Genomic DNA, 27889 nt, shown 5'->3' with positions numbered 1-27889 from the left:
CAATTTGGCTGTCACTAAACCATGTCCCTCAGCACCTCAGCTACGTGGCTTTGAAATTATCTCCAGGGATGGGGACACCCCCACCCCCCTGGGCAGCCTGGGACAGTGGCTAACAACCCTCTCAGGGAAAAAGTTCTGCCTCAGCTCCAATCTAAACCTCTTCTGATGCAACTTTTCCTCTTGTCACTCATTGCTTGGGAGAGGAGACTGATCCTCACCTCACTACAGCCTCCTGTCAGGGAGTTGTAGAGAATGGTCATGTCTCCCCTCAGCTTCCTCCATCAGACAGGAGTTTGGAGCAGCTTGGCCATTCTCTGCAGAGCAACTATGGCAAGCAGCCCATCACAAGTGGGGTTTTCCCATCAGGCTCTCCAGCTGCTATAAATAACAGGAAACGTTTTGTCATTTTCTGCTCCGGAGAAGGTCAGGAGATGGATTCTGTGGTCTTTGGAGCTTTAATGAGGTTGGAGATTTATGCAGTACACCCAGAAGTCCCCTGGGGCAGCCTGCCTGAGGCCATTTGGCTCATTGGATGGAGAAGTCTTGAATGCCAGCCTTTGACAAAGTTACTTTAGGCTGCCCTTTATGAGATGTCAGGTCCTGCTAAATCCTTCGTATGCTCTTGGTCTCCAAGGCTGGATGTTAACTCTTGGATTGCTGCAGAACATGCTCATGAGAGTTTGAACTATCCTCCATCTGCAGTAGGAAAAGCTTCTACTGTGGATGGATACAGGGATACCAGCCACTGATCTCATGAACATGCTGGGAGCTCATCTGGCAGCTTCCCTGACTTGTCAGCACTTAATATTCTGCTCATGGTGGGCAAATGTCTAAAATGGTCTTTTTGATTCCTTCATTGAGGAAGCTTGGCCTTCTTGAATCTCCCTGGAGCTTTTAGACCAACTGTTTCATTCCTGGGTGTTTGATGTCTGATGGCCAGACCATTGCATTTATCATTGTGTTCCTGCCACGGGGAGGAACAGAGTCCCCAGTGAATGGCAGAAGACTTGAAGCAGCCCTTTGCAAACTGATTTTATTTAAATTATTCACCTTGCAGTTTGCCTCCAAACCAATATTCAGTCCCAATTTGTGGTGAGTTTGACTCACCTCAGTGCTCTGCCATCTCCATTATTGGCGTGTGCTCCGTGAGCCTGTCAGATCCTACCAAAGCTCTGGTTATTAAAGGTTGCTGTCTTCCATCTTCATGGCTGGGACTGGATTAACACTATGGTGTTGGGGTTGGAAAAGTCCTAAGGCATTGGAATGGTCTCAGAAGAAACAGACCAAAGTAACCTATTTCCAGTGCAGTTGATGTGTGCACACCAAGGCTGGGAGTTATCCTAAATTAGAGAGGTTCTTGCCATAGGTAGGATGAGGGAGGGGGACATACCTCTAGAAGTTAACTCCATATATATGCCAACTGCTCTTTCTCCATTAGAGAGAGGACAAAGTGAAAAGCCTGAAGGGTATTTGTCTGGGTCAGGCTGGCATCGATTAAAGTCACACAAACCCTTCTCTGGCTGATGGCAGTGATGGGTCTCAGTTGGGGTTGGATTATTTCCCACTCAGCATCCCCAGCTCTTCTCCTCATGGTTTCCCTGGCTTGTGCTTGCAGCAGGGGGGTAACTCAACAAATCCAAGTGGGAAGATCAGCCTCAGAAGTTTACTCAGACATCTCAACAGCTTTCCTGGGTCAGGCCTGTGCTGCCTGAGGCCCCAGCAGTGTGCAGGAAGGAGGCAGAGCTGCTGCCTGATGCCTCTCCCATCCCTCCAGCAGATGCAGGAATGCTTTGATGTCTGCTCCCCCAGCACCAGGATTAACCACCAGTCAGACCCTTCCATCCACCTCCAAATAAATCTCCTAAACTCAGGCGAGCCCTGCTCAGAGGGATCCCAGCATTCCCCTCTTGCAGATTAAGGGTTAAAAATAGTTTCTCCCCTTGCACCTGCCCTTCTGAAGCCAAGACTATGTGTTATTTTTACAGCCCAGGTTTCTTGGTGGTTGGCTCCTCTCCTAGGGCACAGAGGATGGGGACATATAGCAAAATTACATCTCAGAAGGGTAGGCAGCGTGGGAAGCGCTCACACTACACATGGGTTGGAAGAAGCCTTTCCCACTCTTTACTTCTCCTTCCTATAACCTCATCCTTCAAAACCAAGGCAGAAATGCTCTTTCAGGGATGATCCTTAGGAAAAATACCAGCTTTTGTTCTTTTTGCAGTTTATTTAGACACCTCTTCAAAGGACAGGAGGGCTGCCAACACCGAATGTGGAACTGCGTGCTTGTGAGAGCATTCTGTCTGTCTCTGAGGGGTTTGGGGGTCTAAATGAACATCCCCTCTGGAGCAGTGAAGAAAGCCTGGCTCTGCCCTATTAAATTATTTCAGGAAGGCTGAATTATTTTTTTGTAAGAGCCTGTGTGTTTACATTTCATAAGCTTATTTTAAAACACATGTGTATACAAGGGCAGCCTTATTTATAAGGCGAATGGGCTGCTGTGTCCTTACCTGACTTAAGTGTCAAGGAAGCAGCTTTTTTTTTTTACTCTTTACAAACTTTTTACAAGAACAGTTTAAAATAAAATACTGGTTTGCTGTGTGCCAGTGAATCTGCTCAAGAGGAGGTCAGGGCAAGGTCTTGTTTTCCAACTGTAGAAAGCTATTTTGCTTGTTTACTGAGCTTCTCTTTGCCAGCTGTCATTTTAGGTTAATCTGTTAATGACAGCTATAGGTAAAAAAAACCAAACCTCATTTTGATCCCTTAGAGTCCTAGGATGGATGCATGGCTAAAATCCCAAGCTAGCCAGGCTTCCCAGCTAAACAGAGTTTGGGAACTTTCCATCGGCAAAGCAGGGTTTGCTGGGCAACCCATTCAGTCTGGGTTCTTGGCAAGGTTTCTAGCTTCAAATCCCACTGGGAAATACATGAGAAAGCCATTTGCAGGGTATACTGGTGTTTTCTGCTTCTCCAGGGGGAAGGATATTATTCTTTATTCTTGATTTTAGCTATATGAACTGGCAACGCTCCCACCTGGCAACAGGAAGGTGGGGAGCATCTTACGGTAGTGCTGAAAGGCTCTAGGTTGATGTATGATGGCTGTCTAGGTTGTAGTATGATTAGATATCACAGAATCACAGAATGGTGGGGATTGGAAAGGACATCTGGAGCTCATCCAGCCCAACCCACCTGCTAAAGCAGGTTCCACTTGATCAGGGGACCCAGAAACGTGTCCAGGTGGGTTTGGAAACCTCCAGAGAAGGAGCCTCCACACCCTCCCTGGCCAGCCTGTGCCAGGGCTCCCTCACATCAACACCAAACAAGTTTCTCCTTGTGTTTAAGTGGAACTTTTTTGTGTCCCAGCTTATGTCCATTACTCTTAGTCCTGTTGCTGGACACTACAGTAAAAAAATTTGCCCCATCTTCTTGACATGCACCCTTTGGGAATTTATAAGTGTTGGTGATGAGGTTCCCCCTCAGCCTTCTCTGGGCTAAACAGCGTCAGGTCCCACAGCCTTTCATCTTCAGAGAGATGTTCTAGTCCCCTGATCATCTTTGTAGCCCTCCACTGGCCTCTCTCCAGAAGTTCTTTATCACTTTTGAGCTGGGGAGCCTAAAATTGGACACAGGACTCCACATGAGGCCTCACCAGGGCAGAGTAGAGAGAGGGGGATGTATGAACCTTAGTGGCAGGATGAGGAGAGTGAGCAGAGCCCCAGGGAGCCACTAATTTACACTAAAGCAAAGTGAAGCTTTGACTGTAGGATGTGCAGTTCATCTTGCAGAAAGGATCAAAAGCCTGTATGTGTTTTATGCCTATCCTTGGAGATGTTTTTCTGCTTTTAGAAGCAAGGAAGCTTCAAGCTTCCTTGGGCCTGGTAGGTATGAACGTGAAGACCTAGGAGGTAGGGAGGTGAGCAGATGCTGTTTATATCCAGGAAAGAGGTGAAGCAGATGTGATGTGAGGGATGATTTTCCTTCCAGAAAAGCTGTAAACCAAAGCCCTGACCACTGGTGGTTATTTAAAGAGTCCTGCGGTGCTTCCTGCAATGGGAAGGTGCTTGGCCTATGGTCAGGCTGGGCGACTGCTCTCTGCAAAGCCAAACAAACAGCAGCCACTTGAACTTTCCACCTTGAGGCTGGGCCAGATGCCTCGTCCTCAGGCCATGATCAAGCACCACGCCTCAGGCTTTGCAGACCAGCCTTCTTGGAGGATTCAGGGTGACAACCACATTTTGGGGTTGAGGGGTGCTTTCCCTATTGCATGAAAATCCTCAAGGGAAAAGTTTGATGCTGCTTGAAGCTAAGAGAGGCCTTCTGGGAAGGGAGATTTGCATCTCCAGGATGGGCTGGGAGACTCTACCCATGGAGTCCATGTCCTTTGGTGACCTTGGTCAGGGTGAAGAGAGGAAATTACATCCTTTAACACCAGCCATGTACTTTAGCTGAGTACAGTTAGAGTGCAGTTAGCTTCTTAACTGCAGGATGTTCATTATCTAGGTGGACCTGCTTGAGCAGAGGGGTTGGCTAGATGATCTCTAAAGGTCCCTTCCAACCCCTACCATTCTATGATCTGTGATTCCTGAAGGGCGTGAAGATGCCAAGGCATCAATGGTGAGATGCCCATGGTGATGTGTCATCGACTGGGGAAGTTGATGTTGGTCTTTTCCAACCTCTGCCATCCTGTGACAGTCGATGTGAAATGTCAGGCACTCACCTCTATGTATCTTTGTTGCTTCTATTGAGTTGTATTTAGCATGATGCAATGCCTCTCCCAACTTCTGCCCAGAGGGGTTGTGGAGTCTCCTTCCTTGGAGGTCTTCAAGACCCGCCTGGACACGTTCCTGTATGACCTAATCTAGGTTGACCTGCTTGTGCAAGGAGGTTGGACTAGATGATCTCTAAAAGTCCCTTCCTACCCCTACCATTCTATGATTCTAACCCTTCCCCAGTGACCAGAGACATTTTAGCAGCTCACATGAACCCTACTGTGGATTCTCCTTCCTCACATCCAGCAGCAGCTCCTCAGCCTGGGAACTTTTGCAGGACTTGGCAGCAGGGCTACTGCAGGAGTATTTCACACAGGACCCAAAAATATTGCTGTGGGTGCAGCAGCGGTCGGCCTGAGTGCGGGGTCAGGTCCCTAAGAAATCAGACTGTTGACGAACGAGCTCCAGCGTATTCAAATGTTTCGTCTGATTTTCTTGGACTGCAGAGTTTCCAAGGGAGCCAAAAAGCTGGCTTGCTTCTCTTATTGACTTTGCAGACCAGAAATACAGGCGAGTTGAGTGAAGTAAGGAAGCTCGAATTCTTGTATTGGTGTAGCAGAGAGGGGGAAAAGCTCCGTTTGAAAAAGCTCAACTCTTTGTTTTAGAGATAATAACAAAAGCCCAAGGTGGTGTGTCCCAGCTCTGCTGCCTGCTCTCAGCACCAGCAATGGTCATGTGGGCACAGAGCAGGCCCATAATATCTATAGATCACAGTATCTATTGGATCTTATTAATAGTTACAAATATCTCAATGGTGGGTGTCAGGAGGTGGGGGCAGCACTTTTTGTAGCTAGCGATAGGACAAGGGGTAATGGGATGAAGCTGGAACACAAACAGCTCCATTTGAACTTAAGAAAAAGCTGTTTCACTGTTGAGGTGAGGGAGCCCTGGCACAGGCTGCCCAGGGAGGGTGTGGAGGCTCCTTCCTTGGAGATCTTCAAGACCTGCCTGGACACATTCCTGTGTGACCTGATCTAGGTGACCCTGCTTCTGCAGTGGGATTGGACTGAATGATCTCTAAAGGTCCCTTCCAACCCCTACTATTCAGTGAGTCTATGATCCACCCCCACCATTGAACTCCTTGCTTGACATGCCTATGAATTTCTGTCAAAGCAGCAAATCCAGGGATATTTCTCTTGTCAAGGTCAACTAGGTGTGTCCATACAGACACTCTGTGCAAGCCAGCACTGAGCTGAGACAGGAGCACAGGAGACATCAGGCAGGAGCAGAGCATCACTTTAAACTGCAAATGAACTCTGGAATGACAGTGAACTTGAAGCAAGGGCATGTTTCAGGCCAGGCTGGCCATGAATCAGCTCTGGAAAATGAAAGACGAAACTTTCTGACTTCAAGTTATGAGCTTATATACTCCCAATTATCTGGTTTAATGGACATAAGCCAGAGACAAACATTTATCGAGGCAAGCATTTGGGACAGCTTCCTGAAAATGAACTCATTGAAAATGGTATGATTTAGAGGCTAAAAATGACTCAGAATCTTGTATTTGAAAGCTGAGTTAATTTGACATGAAGATACCTTACTGTGGATCCCAGAGCTGCATCCTTTATCCCTTTACTGCTCTTTGCTAAAATGTAGAGGCATGATAAATCACTTCCAGAAACAAAAGTTGAAAAAGAAATAACCACATCTGAATGATAGCAAAAGATTCTGCACATCACAGCTATGCAATCTTACTCCTTTCCCCTCAAGATACACAACCCAGGCTGGCAGTGAACAAGGAGGGGCAATGAGGCAGCCCATGACCTGGCTTTGTTATTTCACAGCACAGGATTGGGGTGGGGGCTAGAATAAGGATGTCCCACACATGGGTGCAGTTTTGTCAGCAAATCTTAGTCCTGGGGGCTTTTTTGCAGATGCTGTTCCAGAATAAGGTTGTGGTTTTTTTCGGACTCTTTAAAATACTGATTCCTTTGTTACTTTACAAATGGCTGTATATTCCCAGAACTGCCCTTCCAGGGATGAAAACACAGAAGAGATGTCATGCCTGCACCTGGGCATCAGTTCTTCCTGCTAGAGGCTAAAATTGGCATCTGCTAAAGTTAGTGGAGATTTCATTGAGCTCTTGTTTGTTTTATTGAAGTGGATGGGTCAAGGACCAGGTTGTTATTGATGCCCTGGCATCAGCGAGATGCACCCAGGGTTCTAGCTGGTGGGATTCATCCTCTTCTTTGGGGCTATGGTTGCAAACTGGGAAGATGGTCAGAATGTGCTGCCAGTGAGGAGCTGGTGATGCTGTCACCAGCTTTGGAGACAGTAGTGCCTGTGATGATGGTGATCACAGGATGGTAGGGGTTGGAAGGGAACTCTAAAGATCATCTAGTCCATAATGCCCAGCTCCTGCCTCTGATTGTACCAGTGAAAGGAGTGAGCTCAGTTAATTCTTGATGTTAGCCAAAGTCTCCTATTCCTACCCCTATGCAAGACTCATGCACTGCACCAATCTCCTGGGAGCAGATTTGGGACAGGTGCACCTCTGTGATAGAGCTGGAGACTTCACAAGTGCATCCAACCAAATGCAGGTCACCCTAGTGCCTCAGGCTCATCCAGCTTCACTGAAGGGGTCAGTTAGCATTTCCAGACCTTGCAGGAAGGCCTCTTGGTGAGGTGCCCAAAGTCTTTCAGGTGTTCTGGTGGGCAGCAAACTGAGCATGAGCCAGCAATGTGCCCTCGTGGCCAAGAAGGCCAATGGCATCTGGGGGGCATCAAGAAGAGTGTGGGCAGCAGGTTGAGGGAGGTTCTGCTCCCCCTCTACTCTGCCCTGGTGAGGCCTCATCTGGAATCCTGTGTCCAGTTCTGGGCTCCTCAGCTCAAGAGTGATAAAGAACTTCTGGCCAGAGTCTAGCACAGGGCCACCAAGATGCTGAGGGGACTGGAACATCTCTTTGACAAGGGAAGATTATGAGACCTGGGGCTGTTTAGCCTGAAGAAGTCCGGGGGGAGACCTTATCAGCACTTATAAATGATGTTGAGAGGATGCAGCCAATCTTTCTTCTGTGGTGCCCAGTGACAGGACAGGGGGTAACAAACACAAGCTGGAACAAAGAAGTTCCACTTGATATAGGAATAGAAACTTGTTTGGTGCTGAGGTGAGGGAGCCCTGGGAAGTGTGGAGGCTCCTTCTTGGGAGCTTTCCAAACCCACCTGGGCACATTCCTGTGCCTCCTGATCGAGGGGAACCTGCTGTAGCAGGGGCTTGGGCTGGATGAGCTCTAGAGGTCCCATCCAACTCTCATCATTCTGTGATTCTGTGAGTAGAGCTTATGGGAAGTCCTTCTGCTGTTTCTAGTAAATGCCTGCCCAGGGCATGCCAATGACAGCAGAGAGGATGTGCTCCAGTTGTTTGACAAATGACACTTCCCATAGGTCTGGGAATGGGATGGAGGTGTTTTATCGACCAGCTGATAAAAGAAAATGCTGGAGAAATTCCTGCCTGGAAATGCACAGCACAGTTTCACACCATGCTTGATGTTAAATTACAATGCTCATTTAGCAGCCTTTGGCTGTCTCTGTGCTGCCCACAGTGCTGTGCCAGTACAGCTGCCTGTTTGCAGGGAGACAGCATGGGAACAGCTCAAGCTCAAAATAAACTCTTCTTTTTCCTGTAATTCCCCCAAGATACACTGTCTCTTGTTGCCATCATGAAGATGGCATCAGCATCAATGCCCTCATGCCAGCAGGGCTGAGCCAAGCTGTGTGTGCTGGAGTGGATGAGGCTTGTGCCCTGTGACTGGAGGGGACATCTTCAGTGGCCCTCAGTTCCCTCAGGCAGGCCTGTGCTGGGACATCCCATCCCTGGGCTGCTTTTGCTGTTGCTTGTCACGTATGATGCCAAATTTAAACTATTAGTGAAACAGCAAAACATCCTTTGTGGTGCACTTATAAGATGCTGCAGTATGGTTTCTATGGTAAGATGAAATAGTACAGATTTTAGCATGGAGTTTGGTACATTGATAGGAATGTCCTGACTTAGCTGCTTTTCCATACTACAGGAGCTTATAACAGGGGAACTGGTCAAGCCCTATGTTTCTGCACTTCTGCAAGGTCTCTAGATTTTCCTCAGTGTTGTGGGTTTTGTTTGCTGCAGCCTGGCTCTTTAGGAAGCAGCCTGAAGAAGAGATGGAGTAAAACCCTCCTGGGGTTCACATGTGACAGTGAGGATTAGGAATGGCTGTCTGCCTGCCTCCCTCCCCAGGCTGAGACCATCTTGTGTGCCCTTGGGAGCAGAGGCATAGGGACCACTCTGGCTGAGTCTCTAAGCAAGTATTTAATCCAGCTGGCTGAGTCACTCCTGATGACCTCTGGTTTTGACAGACCAGGAACATCCAGAGTGGGTGCTGTGGCTCCCCTGCAGAGCCCACACATGTAGGAGCACTCTGTGCCACTGAGCAAGATGTCCAGGGAAGGGATCAGTGGTGCCTGGTGAGTGCAGTGGGGCCAGAGAGGAGAAAAAAGAATGGGGAAGCAGCCTGGATTTCCCCCTGCACAGCAGCTTTAGCTTTTTGCTTGTTATTGGAGTTGCTTTTTCATTCACACCCTTTGCCTTTCCCTCCAGCAAAGGGCACATAACATGCATGGGCATCCCCCAAAATATTTGCTATCTTTAGTAGAAGGCTGGCTTCATCATAAATGATGAATTTGAGTTTGCAGCTTAATTTATCCAGGAAAACTCATTTGCTTTCACCTTGGTTAGAACCTGCTCCGGTGCAGCAAGGGTGGCTGAGAAATGCCACCCACACTGGGGTGTCAAAACGCCTCTGAAACCCTCTGAGTAGAGCTGGAACAGCTTTTGTGTCTCCAGGCCATTAAAGCTTTCTCCTGGGGTCAGGAAGGATGTGCAGAGCAGAGATGAAACACCATGTCCTGCCTGTTCCATCCCTTCTGGATCTGGCCATAGGAGCTGAGGAAGTTTTCCTGCTGAGCAGGGTGGGGAGCCTTCACATCTCAGCCTTCAGTTAATTTTCAGGTGATATCCTTCCCTGCCCAGCTGGTCTGAGCAACCAGCACATTCAAACCCTTCCCTCTCTGCAGGGAATCTGCATTTCCCTAAAGGCAGTGCTGGCTCTATGCAAATATCTGATGAAGTCAAAGCCATGAATAAGCTTCCCAGGGCATTCCTTGAGCAGTCAGACAAGTCTCCTGCAAACCTTTTGGTGTTTTGGGGAAGAAGCAGCGTGGCATTGCTGACTGTGGGCTCCTCTGGCCCAAGAAGTGCCACATGCTGATCACCTCCACCAAGAGCAGGGTCTGTCTGGAAAGGTGCTTTGGGGTTGCAGCATCTCACAGTTGGATTTGCTTTTCCAGGGTACACTTTTCCATGGGATGTAGCATCCCTGCTTGTTGCAGTGCTCACATGATGTTCACAGCAGCATTGTATGTAGGATGGATTTCCTCCTGTTCCTGCCCATGGGCCTTCTTCAGTGATCCCCAAAATCACCCTAGTACTGTCTATCACAACCAGCTGGTCTGAGTTATGTGAACTGCTCCTTGCTTTCCCTGCTGGGATGGGAGGAGGAGCAAGTAGCAGCATCCCATGGTGAGTCTGACATGTCTCCTGTTTGGAGCAGGCTGTTTGCTCATGCACATCATTGCATTTCTTCTCTCTGAGATGCCACAGCACTTGCTGGCTTTTGTAAAGCCACTACTGGAAATCCTTCCTGGGAATGATAGGAATGAGATTAGATGTCTGCTCATCTTGTGTGTCAAAAGACAGTTCATTTAAGTGACAAGAAGCACCGAGATCTCTGTAGTTTGCCATCAGTTCCTTTTATAGATGGTTTTGCCTCACAAAGTGGGTGGGAGCAGCCTTGGCATTGGAAGTGAGGATGTGATTTAAAGGGTTCATGTCTGGAGCGGCCTCTTTCTGCTTCTGGTTCACAGCCTGGAGGGAGATGGATCTGATTGTGACTGGGGAGACTATGTCTTGAGCTGCAGCAATGTAGGACTCTGATCCCCTTCCCTAAAACAGAGTCCTGTTCCAGAGAGGGTTTTTGATACCTTGGCAAATCTTGAATCTAGTTTGGAACCCACTCAGTGAGGAGGTGAGATGGGAGGATGCTGGCATGCAGTCTCAGGGAAGGGCAACAGTGTCACCTGGCCATTCTGGTCACTGAGCAGTCACAGAAGCCATGGTAAAAAGGTTCTGCACTGGTTCAACCTTCTTCCTCCAAAGTGATACACAATCCTCCCTCCTCCTTTCAGTTGGCTCCTCCATCTCCCATGTTGACAGGGTGTAAATTGGGCGGAGGGCAAGGGGCAACACGGTACATACCTGGGCTCAGCAGTGGGCATGATCTGAACAGCAGAGACACCGATGTCTCGCCAGTGAGAACAGCTCCAACTTTTGGCATTTCATCCTCTTTGATCTCTTATTTGAAAGAAAAGCACCTTTATTTGCTCAGCAGGCCCTCACAGTCAGGGGACACCTCTCAGTGCCTGCCAGCACAGTGTCTCTTGGCGCTGGGTGTTTGCACAAGAGCGACGGCGGCTCAGACCAAAGGGTTTTGTCCATGTTGCTGGTTGTGGCTGGGTGCAGGGGGGTAGGAGAGGGTCCAGGGTCAAGCTGTGCCTATAGCTGTGCATCCAAACTGGCAGCTCAGAGATCCCTGCTTTTATCCCCAGAGCTTTGCTGATGTGTTGCCTTTGCAGAGCATTGGTCCTGCAGCAACCAGGGGCTCTGTCATGACTTTTTGCTGGAGCTAAGGAAGTTTCTGGAAGAGGTTTGCAGGGAAAAACTTCTCTGCAGGACCTGGGCTTGGTGGAGTGAGCTTGGCTTGCTAGGGGTCTACAGCATGCCTGGGCACCATCAGACCTTGCAGCATCTCGTGCAGGAGCAGGGCATTTTTCCATCTCTCTCACTTGCTTCACAGCTTTTAATTATCCTGTCTGACACCCATCATGTTTCTCCCAGCATCTTTCTGTATTATTAGTGGAGTATTTATGACCTGCATGCTGGAAAGGAGACAGCCCTGGAAGGACTGTTTCAATGGGTGGTTTCACCTAAGGGGGTGACAGCAGTTAAGACTGGTGAGGACAAGGAGAAGCCATCCCATCCATTTTCCTTGCAGCACTGTACTCATGGGCTATTGGCTGCTTCCAAAAGCCACCCCTCAGCATCCTGTTACAATATGTGTGGCCCTGTCTCTGTGGAGTGAAATGTGTAGACTCAGGGCAAGGGTGGGATGGTTGGGGGGACAACCCATGAGGCACGGGGTCTGGATGGTAGAGGAAGCTCAAAAGACCCACACAGCCCATCTCAACCTGATGCCATTGACTTGGGAAGCTGCCTGTCTCCAGAGCTTGGCATCTGTGGTCAATGTTGGCGTAGATACCAACAGAGGAACTCTCAGTGGAGCATGTTGTCTTCTCCCCCATGTTGCCATCCCCAGCATGTCATGGAGAAAGATGTGCTTTTAATAGTATCTACAGGTCCAACTCCACACATTGGGTAGATTGAATTCCCTGGAGACCCCTTCTCTGTCAACAACTGTCCATGAAAGCCAGGGTGGAGGGTTGGCACCAGGAGTTGTGCAAGAGACGCCACTGACGCAGAGACAGCTGCTGCTGCCCTTTGGTCAGGGCTGCTGTTGGCTTGACCAAGAGGCAAGACCAGGAGGTGTAGGGACAACTTCGCTTTGGGATCCTACCACTGAGTGTAGACATGACAAATAGCAAAGTTCAGTTCTGATAGAAAACGGAGTGGTTGAAGATCAGTGGCCAAAACATCAGTGCTGGAGTAGGCAGTGTTAAAACTAAGCACAGGATGCACCTCTCCCAAAAAATAGCCTCCTCATCATAGGCTCAAGCTGTACTGTGAAGGGGAGGTCATAGTAGCCTCTCTGTGCCCTTCCTGGGTAGCTGCTGCTACCCATGCTCCTGATGCTTCCCCCATAAGAGGCCTCTCTCCCCCATCAAATTTGCTGCTCATACACCTGCCACAAGTGTTAAATTCGCTCAAAATACTATGAGAAACCACAAGAAATGATGAGCAGATGTTCAGCTGTGTGAGAGATTCGGGGTGGCAGATACACGTGGTGGTGGCAGTTGCTAGGGGGAGGGCACTGGGGTTGGCTTGCCTCACTGTGTGTGTTTTTGGGGCAAGGATGCTGCTTTGGGACTTTTTTCTTCCCTGGGATACTCTTGAGCAAGACAGGAAATCTGGAAATGCCCCATCAGTTACAGAATTGCTCTTTTTTTGTCCCAGTTCCTCTGACCAAAAGAAATCCATGAAGGAAGGAGGAGAGCTGGCTCCCAGTATTTGGGGTTCCTGACTTCCCTGTACATGAGGCACTGGAGGGTGAGGATCATCCATCCCCAATAAACTCCAAAAACCTCTCCAGAGCACACCATCTGCAAACCTGGGAGGCAGCCAGCTCTAAGCCTATTACTTTTCCCTGTGGAGTTGGCCAATCTTCCGTCCCCTTCTAGGGTTTTTTCCTTCCTTTCCCTTCTAATTGAAGCCAGGAAAAGCCTCTGATGTCGGCACCATGGCTGTGAGCTCCTCATGGCTGCTGGGGGAAGGCAGCAAGGGGATATCCCAGATCATCAAACCAGGGTCTCAAGTGGTAGGGATGGACAGGGGGCTGTGTTTGGCTGGGGGAAGGAGCTTCTTTCCCCCATGCTGAAGGTTTGGTGCTTTTTCTTTTGGTTATTATGAGCTGATTCTGGTGGATGAATCTGTTATGGTGTAAGAAGGAGTTAGGTTAAAAAAAGGAGAAGCAGCCCCAGCACTGGTAACCATCACAGGCATCCTCACACCAACAGAGTCTGTGTCCTATCAGGATTGGGAAGTGGAACCAGAGCAGACAAGAAGGAAAAACAACTTCCAAAGGGCCATTTTCAGCACTTTTCCATGCCTCAGCCTCTCTTCAGAGAAAAAGAAAACATGAAAGATAAAAAGGGATCAATCATGTTAGTGCAGCCTCTACTTGCATTCTCAACTTGCACAGACTGTGCTCTTTTTATCTGTCTGGCTGGCTTCTTGTCTCATCTTCCCCCTTCCTCCCTCTTTACCAGTCTCCCCACTGCCTCCTGCTTGTGAATCTCAGTGCTGACATCATACCACTGTCCCCACTGTCTAAATACCACCAAACTGCTTAAATCTGACCAGAGCTATAGAATCTGGGGCTGTGCAGCTCTTTTATGCCAGTTTACATGGAAGCTAACATTTACCATGCACTACAAAAGATGTGGAGGAAGATACATGAACTGGTTTATTTGTAGGTGAGTTTTGATGGCCTGTTGATCTTCCTCTGTGCCTGTGCAATTCTAATCCCTCTCCTTGCTGTTCTGTTTAGAAAACATCCCCTGTGGCAAAAGAAACCATGGTGGTCTCCTGACAGCGCTGGGCAGGACAGGGAACTTAGAGTGGCCAGCACAGGGCCACCAAGATGATCAGGGGACTGAAGCATCTTCCTTATGAGGAAAGGCTGTGGGAACTGGGGCTGTTTGGTCTGGAGAAGACAAGGCTGAGGGGGGATCTCATTAATATTTAATAGTATTTAAAAGGTGTATGTCGAGAGGATGGAGCAGCACTTTTTTTCTGTTGTCTTAAGTGGTAGGGCAAGAGATAATGGACAAAAGCTGGAACATTAAAAGTTCCACTTAAACATAAGGAAAAACTACTGTAAGGGTGAGGGAGCCTTGGCCCAGGCTGCCCAGGGAGGGTGTGGAGGCTCCTTTTGAGACGTTTCCAAACCCACTTGGACATATTCCTGTGCCCCCTGATCAAGGGGAACCTGCTTTAGCAGGGACTTGGGCTGGATGATCTCTGGAAGTCCCTTCCAGCCCCCACCATTCTGTGTTTCAGTGCTCCCTTCCTTGCAGCAGATACCACAGGGCCGCCGCCACCTCCCCTCAGTGTCCAGCACGGCTTTTCCGGGATATCCCCATCTGCTCTTTCCAGCCCTGCACCTGGAGCAGGATGTGCTGGTGGCTGCTTACACCTCTGTCCCCAGACACCAACTCCTGTGGGGTGTTTTGTATCCGTTGCTCTCCTCCCGGATCTTTCCTGTTTCCTTCCGTGCAGATGCAGCCGGAGGAAATCTCAGCGCCTTGGCTTTCCTTTGTCCAGGCCTCGGCCACACTTGTGGGTCAGGGACAGCACTGTGGCTTTCTGTATCCTGGGGCCTGTCACCACTGGCAGTGGTGATGGTTGCAGTGCTGGTGGTGCTGGTGACAGTGATGGTGGTGCTGGCAGCTCTCCTCGTGCCTGCAACCAGGCCTCCTAGGCCTGCCCACCGCAGTCACACGCGGCCCTGGTAGATGCGTGTGAAACTGCTTCTGTGGTAATCACTGGGACTACTCTGTTCTGTTTTGGGGATGGTGGAAATGCTTGTTGCAGAGGTGGGACTGGGAGCAGGGAGAGTAAGACTTGATCCCCTTTAAGGGAATAGGGCTCATCTGTGTCGCTCTACAGAGGCTGAAACCAGGAGAGAAGTCGAGCAAATGTAACACAGATGGGTGTTTTGTTGTTTTTTTCTGAAGATGAACTTTGAACATGAGATGTGCTCACTCAGGAGATAGCTATATTTATATACCAGCAAGACAGATATTGTTTGGGTGAGTAAGAGCCTTTGTTCTGAATCCTGCTGCTACAGCCCACGTGGTGAGACAATTTGGCTCTGCAGAGCTTCCTTTTCCTTTGCTTGGGGAGTTGCTGTGTTTAGAAAAACCTGACTTCACCAGCCACATCCTGCTAGCCCAGGTACCAGCGGCATAGCTGTCAGGTCTGGCATCTTCTCACCACTCCAGCCAGGCCCTTTTGTTAGCTGCAGCAAAGGAGCCTTGGTCTTTATTTTATGTCAAGGTGCTGGGAAGAAGAGCAGCCTCATCCCTGCTATTGCAGACTCTGTCCCTGGATGGCTGAGGCCAAGCTATGCATAATGCAGCTGCCACCCTGCAAAGGAATAATTAGGAGAAGCCTGTCATCCCTTCTGCTTTGGGGTGTAGGCACAGAGGTGACAGCTCAGTGGTCTCCATCCCCTAGAGCAGCATTCTCATTGCTCTCTTGCCAGAGTGGAGTGTATTCTCCCTGGGTCCTGGGCAGGCTCCTGCCAGTACTTCTTGTGAAGGAACCAGAAATGTCTGAAATCATGGTGAAAAAGGTCACTGTGACTCACAGAGTATGTGTGATTTTTGGTGGGGGTTTGTCAAGGAAGAAGCCCACCAGGTTGTGTTAATACTTGTGAAAGTTCAAATGCAAATATTGTCAGCAAAGCTTTGAGATGAGCTTGCAGATGCTGGGCACATTGTGAGGAGGCTGTTCCCATCCCTCCCCAGCCTTAGGCACAGCAGGGAGACAGCGGCATCAGGGTGCCTGTCTCCTCCACTCATCCGTGCTGCATTTCCTTCACTGGGCTTCAGCCTCATGGGCTTGAGCCTGAAAAGCGAGTTCTGCTCTGCTGAGCATCCTCATCCAGGGCTTCCTTACCACATCCTCCTGTGCTTCCTCCAGCTTCTCCATAGCACTGAAGTCAGAGGACATTTATTCACTTGGCAGGTTATTAATATTAGTTGAAATACCCTTTTCCACATTGCTCTGCTCTGCCATGCTTAACGTGGTGATCAGCATCGCAGCCTGTAGCCCTGGAGATGATTCAAAGTTGAATATCCATTAGGGACTTAAAGGCTTCAAGGCTGAATTGCTGAGATGTGCAATTACCAAAATGCTTGGGACACTTCCACTGGAGAGGAGACTTTGTGGGAAAGGAGCACTCACTGTTCTTGTACAGCGGCGGTTCCCACTGAGCCTCAGTTACTGGCAGTGAGCACACCCAAGCCAATAAAAAATATGGGCTCCAGAGTAGCTGTGGAGCAGGAACCATGTGCTGGATGATGATGAGGGGTGAGCTGCTGCTCCCTGCATGCAGTGGCTCCCAGTCCCAAGGAGTTGCTCAGCGGGTGGGTTTACTCTGTGACACGATTAGACATGGGCATGATTTGTGTTAATGTGAGCCTGTGGCTGGTTAAAATGGAGTGTGAGCTTGTCTGGGGTATGGAAAAAGGAGGGTTTTTGCTGCTTTTCTATGTGCAGTGCAAGCACTTCTCACAGAATCACAGATGGTTGGGTTTGGAAGGGATCTCCAGAGATCATCCAGCCCAACCCTCTGCTAAAGCAGGTTCCCCTTGATCAGGGGGCACAGGAATGTGTCCAGGTGGGTTTGGGAACCTCCCAAGAGGGAGCCTCCACACCCTCCTTGGGTAGCCTGTGCTAGGGCTCCTCACAGCAAAGAAGTTTCTCCTCCTGTTCCAGTGGCACTTCCTGTGTTCCAGCTTGTGCCTATTACCCCTTGTCCTGTCACTGAGCACCACAGACTGGCCTTATCCTCTTGACATGCACCCTTTGGGTATTTATCAGCACTGATAAGATCCCCTCTCAATTTTCTCATCTCCAGGCTCAACAGCCCCAGGGCTCGCAGCCTTTTCTCATGACAATGCTCCATACTGCTGCATTGAGCCCAGGGAGGCAGAAGGCAAATGCTGTTAAACATAGTGGAAGCTCAAAGACCCAAGAGATGAAGATGTTAAAAGCATAGATCCTTGGATCCTTTGCTTCAGAGAAACTGGGTTTGCAAGGGAATGATTTGTGGCAATACCTCTTTCCAGCAGCTTGAGCAGGCATCTGTGTCTACCCTTTCTTACTCCCAGCCCTTTCTGAGTGTTTTTACCTCTTTTTTCCTTGAAGGGAATGGAGAAGGAAGGAAGAAGCTTGCTGAGGGGATTGCCAACAGTTGTGTCTTGGGAAACATTCACTTTCTAGGTTGCTGGCTCTTTTTGTGGCCATGATAGCCCAGAGCTCAGCAGCTGCACCTGTAAGAGCCAAACCCAGCCCAAAATTACCCTCCAGATATACCGATTCTTAACCAGTGATGATGAGCTCATCCTTGGTGGGAGCAGACCCCACAAGCAAAGTGGTGGGTGGAAACATCACTGGAACAGCATATCAAGCCCAGGAGGAGAGCAGGTTTCCTATCCTGTCTTACAGGAGCGTTGCAAGCTTTGAGCAAAGTTCCCAGCTGCTGTGGTCCATCTGGGGTGGGTGAGCTCAGCATCACCTGAGACCTGAGCTGCTCTGAATCAGACCCAAAAATGCTGGTGGGAGGCAGCTCTCAGCTCACTCCCATCCCTCAACTGAGCTTCCAGCCTCCATCAGCTGCTAAAATCTGATTTTATCAATGGAGACTGGAAATTACCACCCTGGGATGTCCCACTCATCCCCAGACAGGATTTGGACTTCCCAGGGGATCCTTGCAGAGCAGTTCAGTATTGTTCTCCAGCATCCATCAAAAGAATCCCCAAAACAATGCACCACGACCAAGGAAACCCACGGCTCGACTCTGCTCAGCCACAAGTCACCATCACAAAGCACAGAGCTGGTCCTGTCCCATCTCCTGCCTCTGGGGTGGCATTACCTGCAGGCAAAGAAAATGAGTCAGGAGTGATGTGATGTGATTAATGAGGGGATTTGGGGCAACTCAGTAGGGCAGAGACATCGCAGGGTCTACAGAGGAGCCAGAGAGGGCTCAATGCCAAAATCCTTTTGAGTTTTGGCCCTTTTCCAGCTCCTAGACCCCTCTAAGCTCCTTTCCAAAATCCTGTCTGTTAAACCCATGGGCCCAGAGACACGCTGTGTTGCCAGGGCAGTGCCAGGCTCGCACGTGCTGCCAATAATAAACCATCAGTGCTGTGCCAGCAGGAAAGCCCACGAGTTCCAACAGCCAAGCTGGGCACATTTAGGAGAGAAGCTGTGCTTCCCCTCACCACTCCACCTGGCTTTCTTCTTTTTCCCCTTCACTGTTTGATTCTTCTCATTCCTGGGGACCTCTGGCAGAGCAGGAGCCAGCGAATGGGTTGTCAGGGATGCTCAGGCACAGAGGAGCCCAGTGACAGTGCCCAAGGGGTGTGATGAGCTGCTCAGTGCTCAGCACAATTCCCTGCTTCCCTTGTGTCTTGTCACATTGGGATAAAACAACTCAGAAGGGAATGTTTGTGGGCTCTGGGGCGTCAGGAGAAGAAGAGAGGGGCGTATGCCAGCCTGACTCGGGTTACTTATGTGCTTATGGTCTATTTTGAGACTCCAGCCACGCGACACTAAGCAGCTGCTGACCCAGGGTAGGAATTAGCTTCAAAACAAGAGTCCAGCAGGGAAGCACCGGGTTTCCCTTGCCTCTCTGAGCAGGGTTGGCAGCACCCTTGCCTTCCCTCAGGCTCATCCTCTTGGATTCTGTCATTTCTACAGAGAAGATCAATCTCTCTTTTTAAATTCTTTCCCATTTCCATTCCTGAAGTGAAGGTGCCCAGGGCTGGGAGGCTGGGATACCTGATAGGAGGTGACGTGCTGGCAGTGATGGTGGAGTGGATGAGTGAGCAGAGGGACCCTGAAGATACCGGCCCACAACTCTCCTCTCCTCTCCTCTCCTCTCCTCTCCTCTCCTCTCCTCTCCTCTCCTCTCCTCTCCTCTCCTCTCCTCTCCTCTCCTCTCCTCTCCTCTCCTCTCCTCTCCTCTCCTCTCCTCTCCTCTCCTCTCCTCTCCTCTCCTCTCCTCTCCTCCTCCCCAAGAAAGCTTATTTGCAGGCAGCTTAGTTTGCCTTAAGAGCATTAGAGGTGCATTTGGTGGACATCAGCTGCTCGAGCAGCGCTGAGAGCATGTGCCTGATTAAGGGCAGAGGTGGCTGGTTTTGGGCAGAGGAACAGATATGGGAGGAGATGTTCACCCTGCATTTAGGAGACACTGAGATGAGGTCAGAGGGGATGAGTATGGGTGCCAGGGGTCAGCTCACATGGCTCAGGGACTTAAATACACCAGCCAGGTGCTGATATTGAGTGGTATGGACAAGAGGAAATGGGCTCAAGTTGCACCAGAGGAGGTTTAAATTAGATATTAGTAAGTACTTCACTGAGAGAGAGACGCTGACACAGGCTGCCCAGGGGGGTGATGAAGTCCCCATCCCTAGACATATTTGAAAGACACATAGATGTGATTCTGAGAGACATGGTCTAGTGGTGGGCTTGGCACTGTGAGGTGAGTGGTTGGACTTAATGTTCTTAAAGGTCTTTTCTAACCAAAATAATTCTATGATTCCATGAGAAGAAGCCCCTTCCTACCATGTGCTTTTCCCCTTTGCAGGGACAATGTGAGTTGCCCCCCCCAGCTTTCCTGTGCCATTTCAGCTTTTTAGGTGATATTTCAGCTTTTTTTCTTGAAATACCACCTCTCTTTCTAATCTACATTCTCTTGTGAAGATGAACGTGGTTGGGGGTGTTCATACGGGATCTGGTTGGAAAAGACCTTTAAGATCATCAAGTCCAACCCCTCACCTCACACTGCCAAGCCCATCACTAACCCATGTCCCTCAGCACCACACCTATACCTCCTTTAAATATCTCCAGGGGCTCCCCCAGCTCCCTGGGCAGCCTGGCACAGGGGCTGACAATCCTCTCAGGGAAAAAGTTCTTCCTCAGCTCCAATCTAAACCTCCCCTGGCACAACCCGAAGCCTTTTCCTCTTGTCCAATCATTCATTACTGGAGAGAAGAAACCAACCCTCACTATAACTGCCTGAAAGGGAGTTGTAGAGAGTGATCTTACCTCCTTTCAGCCTGTTCTTCTCCAGGCTAAGCACCCCCAGCTCCCTCAGCCGCTCCTCATCAGACTCGTGCTTCACTGAGGTGCTGCTGTATGCGACGGCACCGTGTGTCCCCCACACCAGCCAGGCCCTGCCTCGAAGGCACCATCACCCCCCTCATTTTCCTTCCCTTTCTTTCCCATGCAGCCTCGCTCACCGCCGGGATTTATGGAGGTGCTGAGGAGCAGCTCTGCGCCCCGCAGCCACCGGCAGCCCTCCCCGTAGAGCAGCGCCCGGCCTCCTCGCCTCGCCTCACCAGGCCTCGCCTCGCCCGACACCCCGACCCTCCGACCCAACCATTCAAGGCTCCCGTGCATGGATCTCCTCAGCGAGGGACCGCTGCCCCACGCCGCCCCGTAGGCCCCCGGCCCCCCGTGCCCCCCTCAAGTACTCCACATACCCCGATGGGGTAACGTGACGGGGGTCAGCCTCCCGCCACAGACACCCCCCACCACATGCAGAGGCCTTTCTAGAGCCCCGCGGAGCGCGGCACCGGCGGCCGCTCGCCGTCGCACACGCGCCGAGGACGCCGACACTACAGCAAAGGGATTTGGCTTCTTTAGGGTTTTTAATTATTATTATTATTATTACCATTAATATTATTTTTCCCCCCTGTCTGGCTTTTCCCCCCACGAGGGGTTTGAGGTGTGTGGAGGAAGCCGACGCGCTCCCAGGAGCTGGGATTATTTGCACAACGTCTGTACATTGAGTTCTCGATCCTGTTTTGGTTATTTTTTTCTTATTGAAGTGCAGAGGGGTTCTCATTTCTTTGGGGTTTGGTTTTTTTTGCCCCCTCCACGCCAAGCTTTTTGTGAGTTTTGCCCTCACTACCGTCAGCACCACCTCACTTTTCTCCCATCCCACCATGGCCCGGATGAACCGCCCTGCGCCGGTGGAAGTCTGCTACAAAAACATGAGGTTCCTCATCACCCATAACCCCACCAATGCCACGCTCAGCACCTTCTTGGAGGTAAGGAGGGGAGGCTGGAAGGGATGGACCAGGGCCCAGCTGTGCATTTTAGACTAAAAGCCGATGTTAAGGTGCAACAGGGATCAATCCTGTGTAGGATCATAGAATGGTAGGGGTTGGAAGGAACCTTTAGAGATCATCCAGTCCATCCCCCCTGCAGAGCAGGTTCCATCTAGATCAAGTCACACAGGAACGTGTCCAAGCAGATCTTGAAGACCTCCAGGGAAGGAGCCTCCACACCCTTCCTGGGGATGAGGCAGCAGCACATGGTACCATGAGCCCTGGTGGAACCCCAGGGCAGCGGGGGGCACCTCCAGTTTTTGGGGATAGGATGTTTTGGAGAAGTCCAAGAGTGATGTTTGAGCAAGGTGAATATGGAGCAGTTTCCCCACAAACTTGTATCCCCTGCCAGCTCCACCATCACATTGGATCTAGGGGCTCAGCAGTGATGCACATGGATGCACTCTACCTCCCCTGCATCTCCCAGCACTTCTATAAGGACTTCTCATGCTAAATATCCCAGCATCTCCCATGCCCAGAGTGTGTTGGGTGGTGCAGAAGGAGCTGGAGGACTCAGTGTTGGGTGAGCCAGCAGCAGTGTTCTGCCTGGGAGCACTGCCTCAGCATTGGCACCAGCTGGGAGTCACAGAATCATTATGGTTGGGAAGGACCTTTAAGATCAAGTCCAACCACTCACCTCACACTGCTAAGCCCATCACTAACCCATATCCCAGGTTAGGAAGAGATGAATGGATGCTTGTCCACGCTCTGTGAAGAAAGACTTGCTCTTTTTATCAATACCCAAGGGAAACACCATGTCCTGCAGGTTCAGTGGAGCTGACAAAAGCAGCTTACCAGGAGCCATTTGGGGTTGTTACTGACTTTGCAAGGCTGCTTATGAGCCTGGCAAAGGTGTTTTGCCTTAGACCTAAATCGTGTTGAGGCCCAACGTGCTGGCAGCAGAAGCATCTCCCTAGCTCAAGGAAGTCCCTCAATGCACACCTGAAAAAACACATGTGATTGCTGCCAGCTCAGAGAGCTGCAGGAAGATAGTTGGAGACAGCCACCCCGTACCCTGCATGCTGTGCACGAGTCCATGGAGATAGCATGAGTAGGAAGAGGAGGGAAAACTCCCCTTTCCCCCAATCTTATTGATTTTTGGGTGAGCTGCCAAGTGTGTGGGGTTTGCTGTGGTCTGATGAGTGCACACAGGGAATGAAGGAGCTGCCTGATTGCAGGGGATGATCTAACAGTGTACCTGACACCGGGGGCAATCCCTGCAGCAGGTGATAAGCCACGCTGCAAACAGCCAAAGTCCCACACCCAGGCCTGCAGCACGTTGGAGTGATGTCAGGGTACAGCAACGAGGTCAAGAGGGAGCCTCTGAGCAACGTGCAAGATGCTGAACGTAGTTGTTGGGGCACGCTGTGACTGCCCCAGGTGCCTCCACACAATTCTGAAGCACAAATGATTTCTTCTTTGGGGGACTTGCACGTGTTTTGGAGATGTTTCTTGGTCTGGGGTGATGTGTCCCATCAGGGCTTAAAAATAAAGGCTCCTTGATGGTTCCTTGGAGTCATGAAGGGTAAAAGTCTTACCCTGGCTACATGGCTTTGGTGCCCTGGGATTTCATGTTTCCTCGTGCTTTCCCAGACTGAATGGACCACAGGGGGTCTGCTGAAGGGTCCAGAGATGGAGCATGATGCTGTTTTAGGTCTGTCCTGATGTACAGGACAAGGGGAAATGGCCTCAAGTTGCCCCAGGGAAGGTTTAAATTGGAGATTAGAGAGAACTTTTTCACTGAGAGGATTGTTGGGCACTGGCACAGGCTGCCCAGGGAGTTGGGGGAATCCCCATCCCTGAAGGTATTTAAAAGATGCATAGCTGAGGTGCTGAGGGACATGGGTTAATGGTGGGCTTGGCAGCATGAGGTGCGTGGTTGGATTTGATGATCTGAAATGACTTTTCCAACCAGAATGATTCTCTGTGGCCATAAGCAGGGCTCACATGTGTTGGGATTAGCTGAGGTGCAACTGTCAAGGTGTTTTTTCAGACCTTTCCCTCTCCTTCCCTCCCCAGGACCTGAAAAAATACGGTGCCACCACGGTTGTGCGAGTGTGTGAAGTGACCTATGACAAGACCCCCCTGGAGAAGGACGGCATCACCGTCATGGTGAGGAGCTGCACCCCCTGTGCCCACATCCCCCCTCCCCACCTCTGCCCAGTGACCATCACCCTTGGCCCCGAGCAGGGCTGGCAGCCCAACTTCACCCTCAGGGTGAGCTGGGTGAGCTCCCTGCTCCTCAGGCTCAGATGGGGCTGGGGCTTTGAAGAAAGGAGAGCGCTGCCCACGCACCCGAAACTGTGAGTCAGGCGGCTGAGTCGGCAGCTGCCTCCTGCCCGCGCTCAGCCACGGAGCATCCGGAGGGGGAGAGTGCCAGGGCTCACGTGCAAGATACTCTTGCTGCCCATTACTCTCTCTTATCAGAGAAAAGGAGTGGGTTGGCTTTTTGCTCTTCCAGCAGCTGACTGAGGGATAAAGGCAGCAGGCAACGAGCAGGGAAAGGCAAAGAGGCAGAGCAGGCAGCTGCCTGGACTGCATCTCGGCTGATAAGTAATTGGAGATGATGTCAGGCCTGATTGCCCTGCCAGGAGTTCAGCTCCAGCTGCAAAGCGAGGCTCTGCTCATTATGTAGGAATGAGTTTGGAAGTGCCTCGTGTCTCCTAGGGTGGTCCTGTGGGTGTGTAGGTCCTCTCTATAGCTCTAATGTATATCCTACAGAGAGACTTAGCTATGTCCTAGATCCTCTGAGCTACAGGCAGATAGATAATAGATCCTATGTCTCAAACCATCCAGATGCAGATCTCTCTAGATATAGATGCTATGTCCCTATAGGATGTCTCATAGCTGTATCCTACATATAGAACCTGTTTGAGGGACATCATATCTGCTCACTTAAACACCAAATCCTGTCTTCTAGCCTGTTTCTGACTGCAGTCCTCCAGTCAGAGTTTCTGTTTCTAGGATATAAATCCCTCTCTACATATTACAGGGAGAGAGACCTACATCTAGGGCATGTTTTATATAGGGAAATACCAATATCCTTGATATAGAAACTATACAGCCTCTGTATATAAGTTTCTGTAACTATATAGAAACCTTCCAAGGTATATAGAGAGCTATCTATGTCTTATGTATATCTGTGGGTAGCTCTATATATGCAGATACAGACATATCTCTCTATATACCTATATCTTAACAAATATATCCCAATCCCTTTCTTTGGGGAACAGGCACAAGCTAGTTAAGGACTGACCATGGTGTGGTGTGCCTGGCTGCAGCAGCTGCAGCCCACACGTGCAGTGATCCCATCCTGGACACCCTCCCTGAGTGTTTTTGGACATCTCCCTTAGCTTTGGGCTCCTCTGGGTGCTGCAGGAGATGTTGAGCAACCTCTAAAGCTGACAGCAGTTGCCAATATGTGTCTTGTGCCATGGACATCTGCTTGGCAGCTCTTCCAGCAGGTCAGAGTGGGGGAAGAAATCTGCCAGAGGGCTGATGCTGTGTAGGTTTCACTGGATGAAGGCTCATGGTGCAGGGTTAATACACTGTATTGGATACACCAGTGGTGTTCAATATCTTCATCAGTGATGTGCATGGTTGGGATCAAGTGCACCCTCAGCAGGTTTGCAGATGACACCAAGCTAAGTGGGGCAGTTGATATGTAGAGGGAACAGATGGCATCCAGAGGGACCTGGACAGGCTTGAGAGGTCAGCCCATGTGAACCTCATGGAGTTCAGTATGATCAAGGACAAAGTCCTGCACATGAGTCAGGGCAATCCCCAGCTTTATTACAGAGTGGAGGATAAATGGATCGAAAGCAACCCTGCAGAGAAGGATTTGGGGGTGCTGGTGGATGAAAAATGGGATGTGAGCCTGCAATGTGGGTTCACAGCCCAGAAAGCCAACTGTATCTTGGGCTGCACCCAAAGCAGTGTGGGCAGCAGGTCCAGGAAAGGGATTCTCCCCCTCTGCTCTGTTGAGACCCTCCCCCTGCAGTGCTGCATCCAGCTCTGGAGCCCCCAACGTAAGAAGGACACAGAGTTCTGGAGCAGATCCAGAGGAGGCTATTAAAATGGTCAGAGGGCTGAAGCACCTCTGCTGTGGAGAAGGGCTGAGAAAGTCAGGATTGTTCATCCTGGAGATGAGAAGGTTCCAGGGAAACCTTATAGCAGCCTTTCAGTATAGAAAGGGGGCTTATGGGAAAGATGGTCCTTTTTACCAAGGCCTGTAGTGACAGGACAAAGGGCAACAGTTTTAAACTGAATGAGGTAAGGTTTACACTGAGCGTAAGGAAGAAAGTTTTTATGATAGGTGAGGCACTGGCACAGGTTGCCCAGAGACACTGTGGATGCCCCATCCCTGGAGTAAGGGCAGGTTGGGCAGGGCTTGGAGCAACCTGCTCTAGTGAAAGCTGTCCCTGCCCATGGTGGATGGACTAGGTAATATTTGAAGGTCCTTTCCACCTCAAAACATTCTGTGCTTTGGTGATTTGTGGTGTGGTGTGCCACCCCCTGTGCAAGCCTGGCAGCCTGCACTCACAGCTGAAGTAGTGCTTTCTGGGTACTGCAGGGAGGAGGTGATCTTGCAGGACAGACAACAGGCTGTGCACAATGAGCTGGCTCAAGCATGAGGAGCCCCTGTAGCCTAGCGTGCTCCTTCCCTAGCAAGGCTCAGCTGAAATTGCATCACCTGTTCAGACACTGGAGTGCAGTGAAGCTCAGCAGCTTCTGCTGCTGTCTAACCCCCGGGATGGCTCTAGCACAGCAGCTCAGTGATTCACCCCTCAAACACCAGCATTATGTCCTTGTTGCCTCTCTTCCACGGGAGCTCACCATGCCACTTCCCCTCTAAGCCATGGCCCCTTGCTCATCCCTCTCTCCAGCTGCTGAGGATCCAGTGGCCACACTCCTCATGCCAAATCCATCTGGGAGTTTTTCCTCATGTTCCAGCAGAACTTCCTGTGTTCCAGCTTGTGCCTGTTACCCCTTGTCCTGTCACTGGCCACCACAGAAAAAAGACTGGCCCCATCCTCTCAACACCTGCTCTTTAGGCCTTTATAAGTGCTGATAAGGTCCTCCCTCAGCCTTCTGTCCTCCAGGCTAAACAGCCCCAGGTCTCACAGCCTTTCCTCATCAGAGAGATGCTCTAGTCCCTTCAGCATCTTGGAAACCCTCCACTGGTGTCTCTTTTGATCTGAGGAGCCCAGAACTGGACACAGGACTCCAGATGAGGCCTCACCAAGGCACATCACCTTCAACCTACTGGCCACACTCTTCTTGATGCACCTCAGGGTGTGACTGGCCTTCTTGCCAACAAGGACACCTACTACATGCCTGCAGAGCAGCTCTGTACGCCCAGTTCCCAGCACACACATCCCCTCCCCACTGCTCAGGTCCCAAACACCATCACCCTGCGTAAAAATAATCCTCTCTGAGTTTTTTCCCTGGGGTTTCACAGACTTTCTCTCCTCCCCTGACTTCTTCCCCACCTTGCAGGACTGGCCCTTTGATGATGGAGCTCCTCCTCCCAGCAAGATCGTGGAAGATTGGCTCAACTTGCTGAAGACCAAGTTCTGTGAAGACCCCGGGTGCTGCGTGGCCGTGCACTGCGTGGCTGGCTTAGGGCGGTGAGTCAGACAGAGGGACAGGGGCAAACCTGCTGCTCTCTCCCTCCCCTTCCCCAAACAGGCCTTGAGCAGGGTTTTCTCATGCAGCAGAAACCTTAGCAGGACTTGGCATTAACAGGGAGCTGCTGCCTGAGCTCCTCCTTTAAACTTCTCCCAGCAAAGCCCTGGGTACTGGAGGAGATCTGGGGTGCTCAGTGCTGTCCTGCCCATGCCCCATTGTGGTTTTGGTTTTGGTTTTGTTAACTGCTCATTGTGCAAATAGTGCAAAAAGCCTCCTGCTACAACCAGGAGCTGATGCCTTTTGAGAGCTGCTGCATTTTACTGCTCCCCCACCACTACAAGTCAGGTTTTGCATGTGTATTTACGTCTACTTTTCCCATAGATTTGCCTCCAAAGTCCTTGTCCTCATTAGAATCACAGGATGAATCCCAGAATGGTGGGGGTTGGAAGAGACCTCTAGAGCTCATCCAGCCCAACCTCCTGCTAAAGCAGGTTCCCCTCCATCAGGGAGCACAGGAACATGTCCAGGTGGGTTTGGAAATCTCCAGAGAAGGAGCCTCCACACCCTCTCTGGGCAGCCTGGGCTCCCTCACCTCAACATAGAGAGTGAACAACAAACAGCTGCCAGCCCTGTGCTGGGGATTTTACCCCCATAATCAGCCAGCCCATGGCACAGCCCTTGGCATGGCCCTTGGCACAGCCCTTGGCACGGCCCTTGCAGCCAAATGGCAAGAAACTAGAAACTAAAAGCAAGTGCTGGCGATTGCCCACAGTGCCACCAGTACAGTGGCATGTCCCCTTGCCCTGGGATGGGATGTCA

The 27889-nt window shown here is 50.4% G+C and overlaps 1 protein-coding gene across 1 annotated transcript in view; it reads left to right on the top strand.

Moving 5' to 3' along the window:
- PTP4A3 (protein tyrosine phosphatase 4A3) overlaps nt 1-27889 on the top strand; it is a 46193-nt gene that overhangs the window by 14753 nt on the left and 3551 nt on the right. The window contains exons 2-4 of the mRNA XM_061994947.1: nt 20557-21379; nt 23459-23551; nt 26939-27069. Coding sequence (XP_061850931.1) covers nt 21275-21379; nt 23459-23551; nt 26939-27069 — 329 coding nt within the window. The 5' untranslated portion in view covers nt 20557-21274. The remainder of the gene's footprint in view (nt 1-20556; nt 21380-23458; nt 23552-26938; nt 27070-27889) is intronic.

The sequence above is a fragment of the Colius striatus genome, chromosome 4, assembly GCF_028858725.1.
Source record: "Colius striatus isolate bColStr4 chromosome 4, bColStr4.1.hap1, whole genome shotgun sequence".
Classification (NCBI taxonomy): Eukaryota; Metazoa; Chordata; class Aves; order Coliiformes; family Coliidae; genus Colius; species Colius striatus.
Note: the sequence above shows the minus strand (reverse complement) of the source record. Positions and strands in the feature narration are given on the sequence as shown.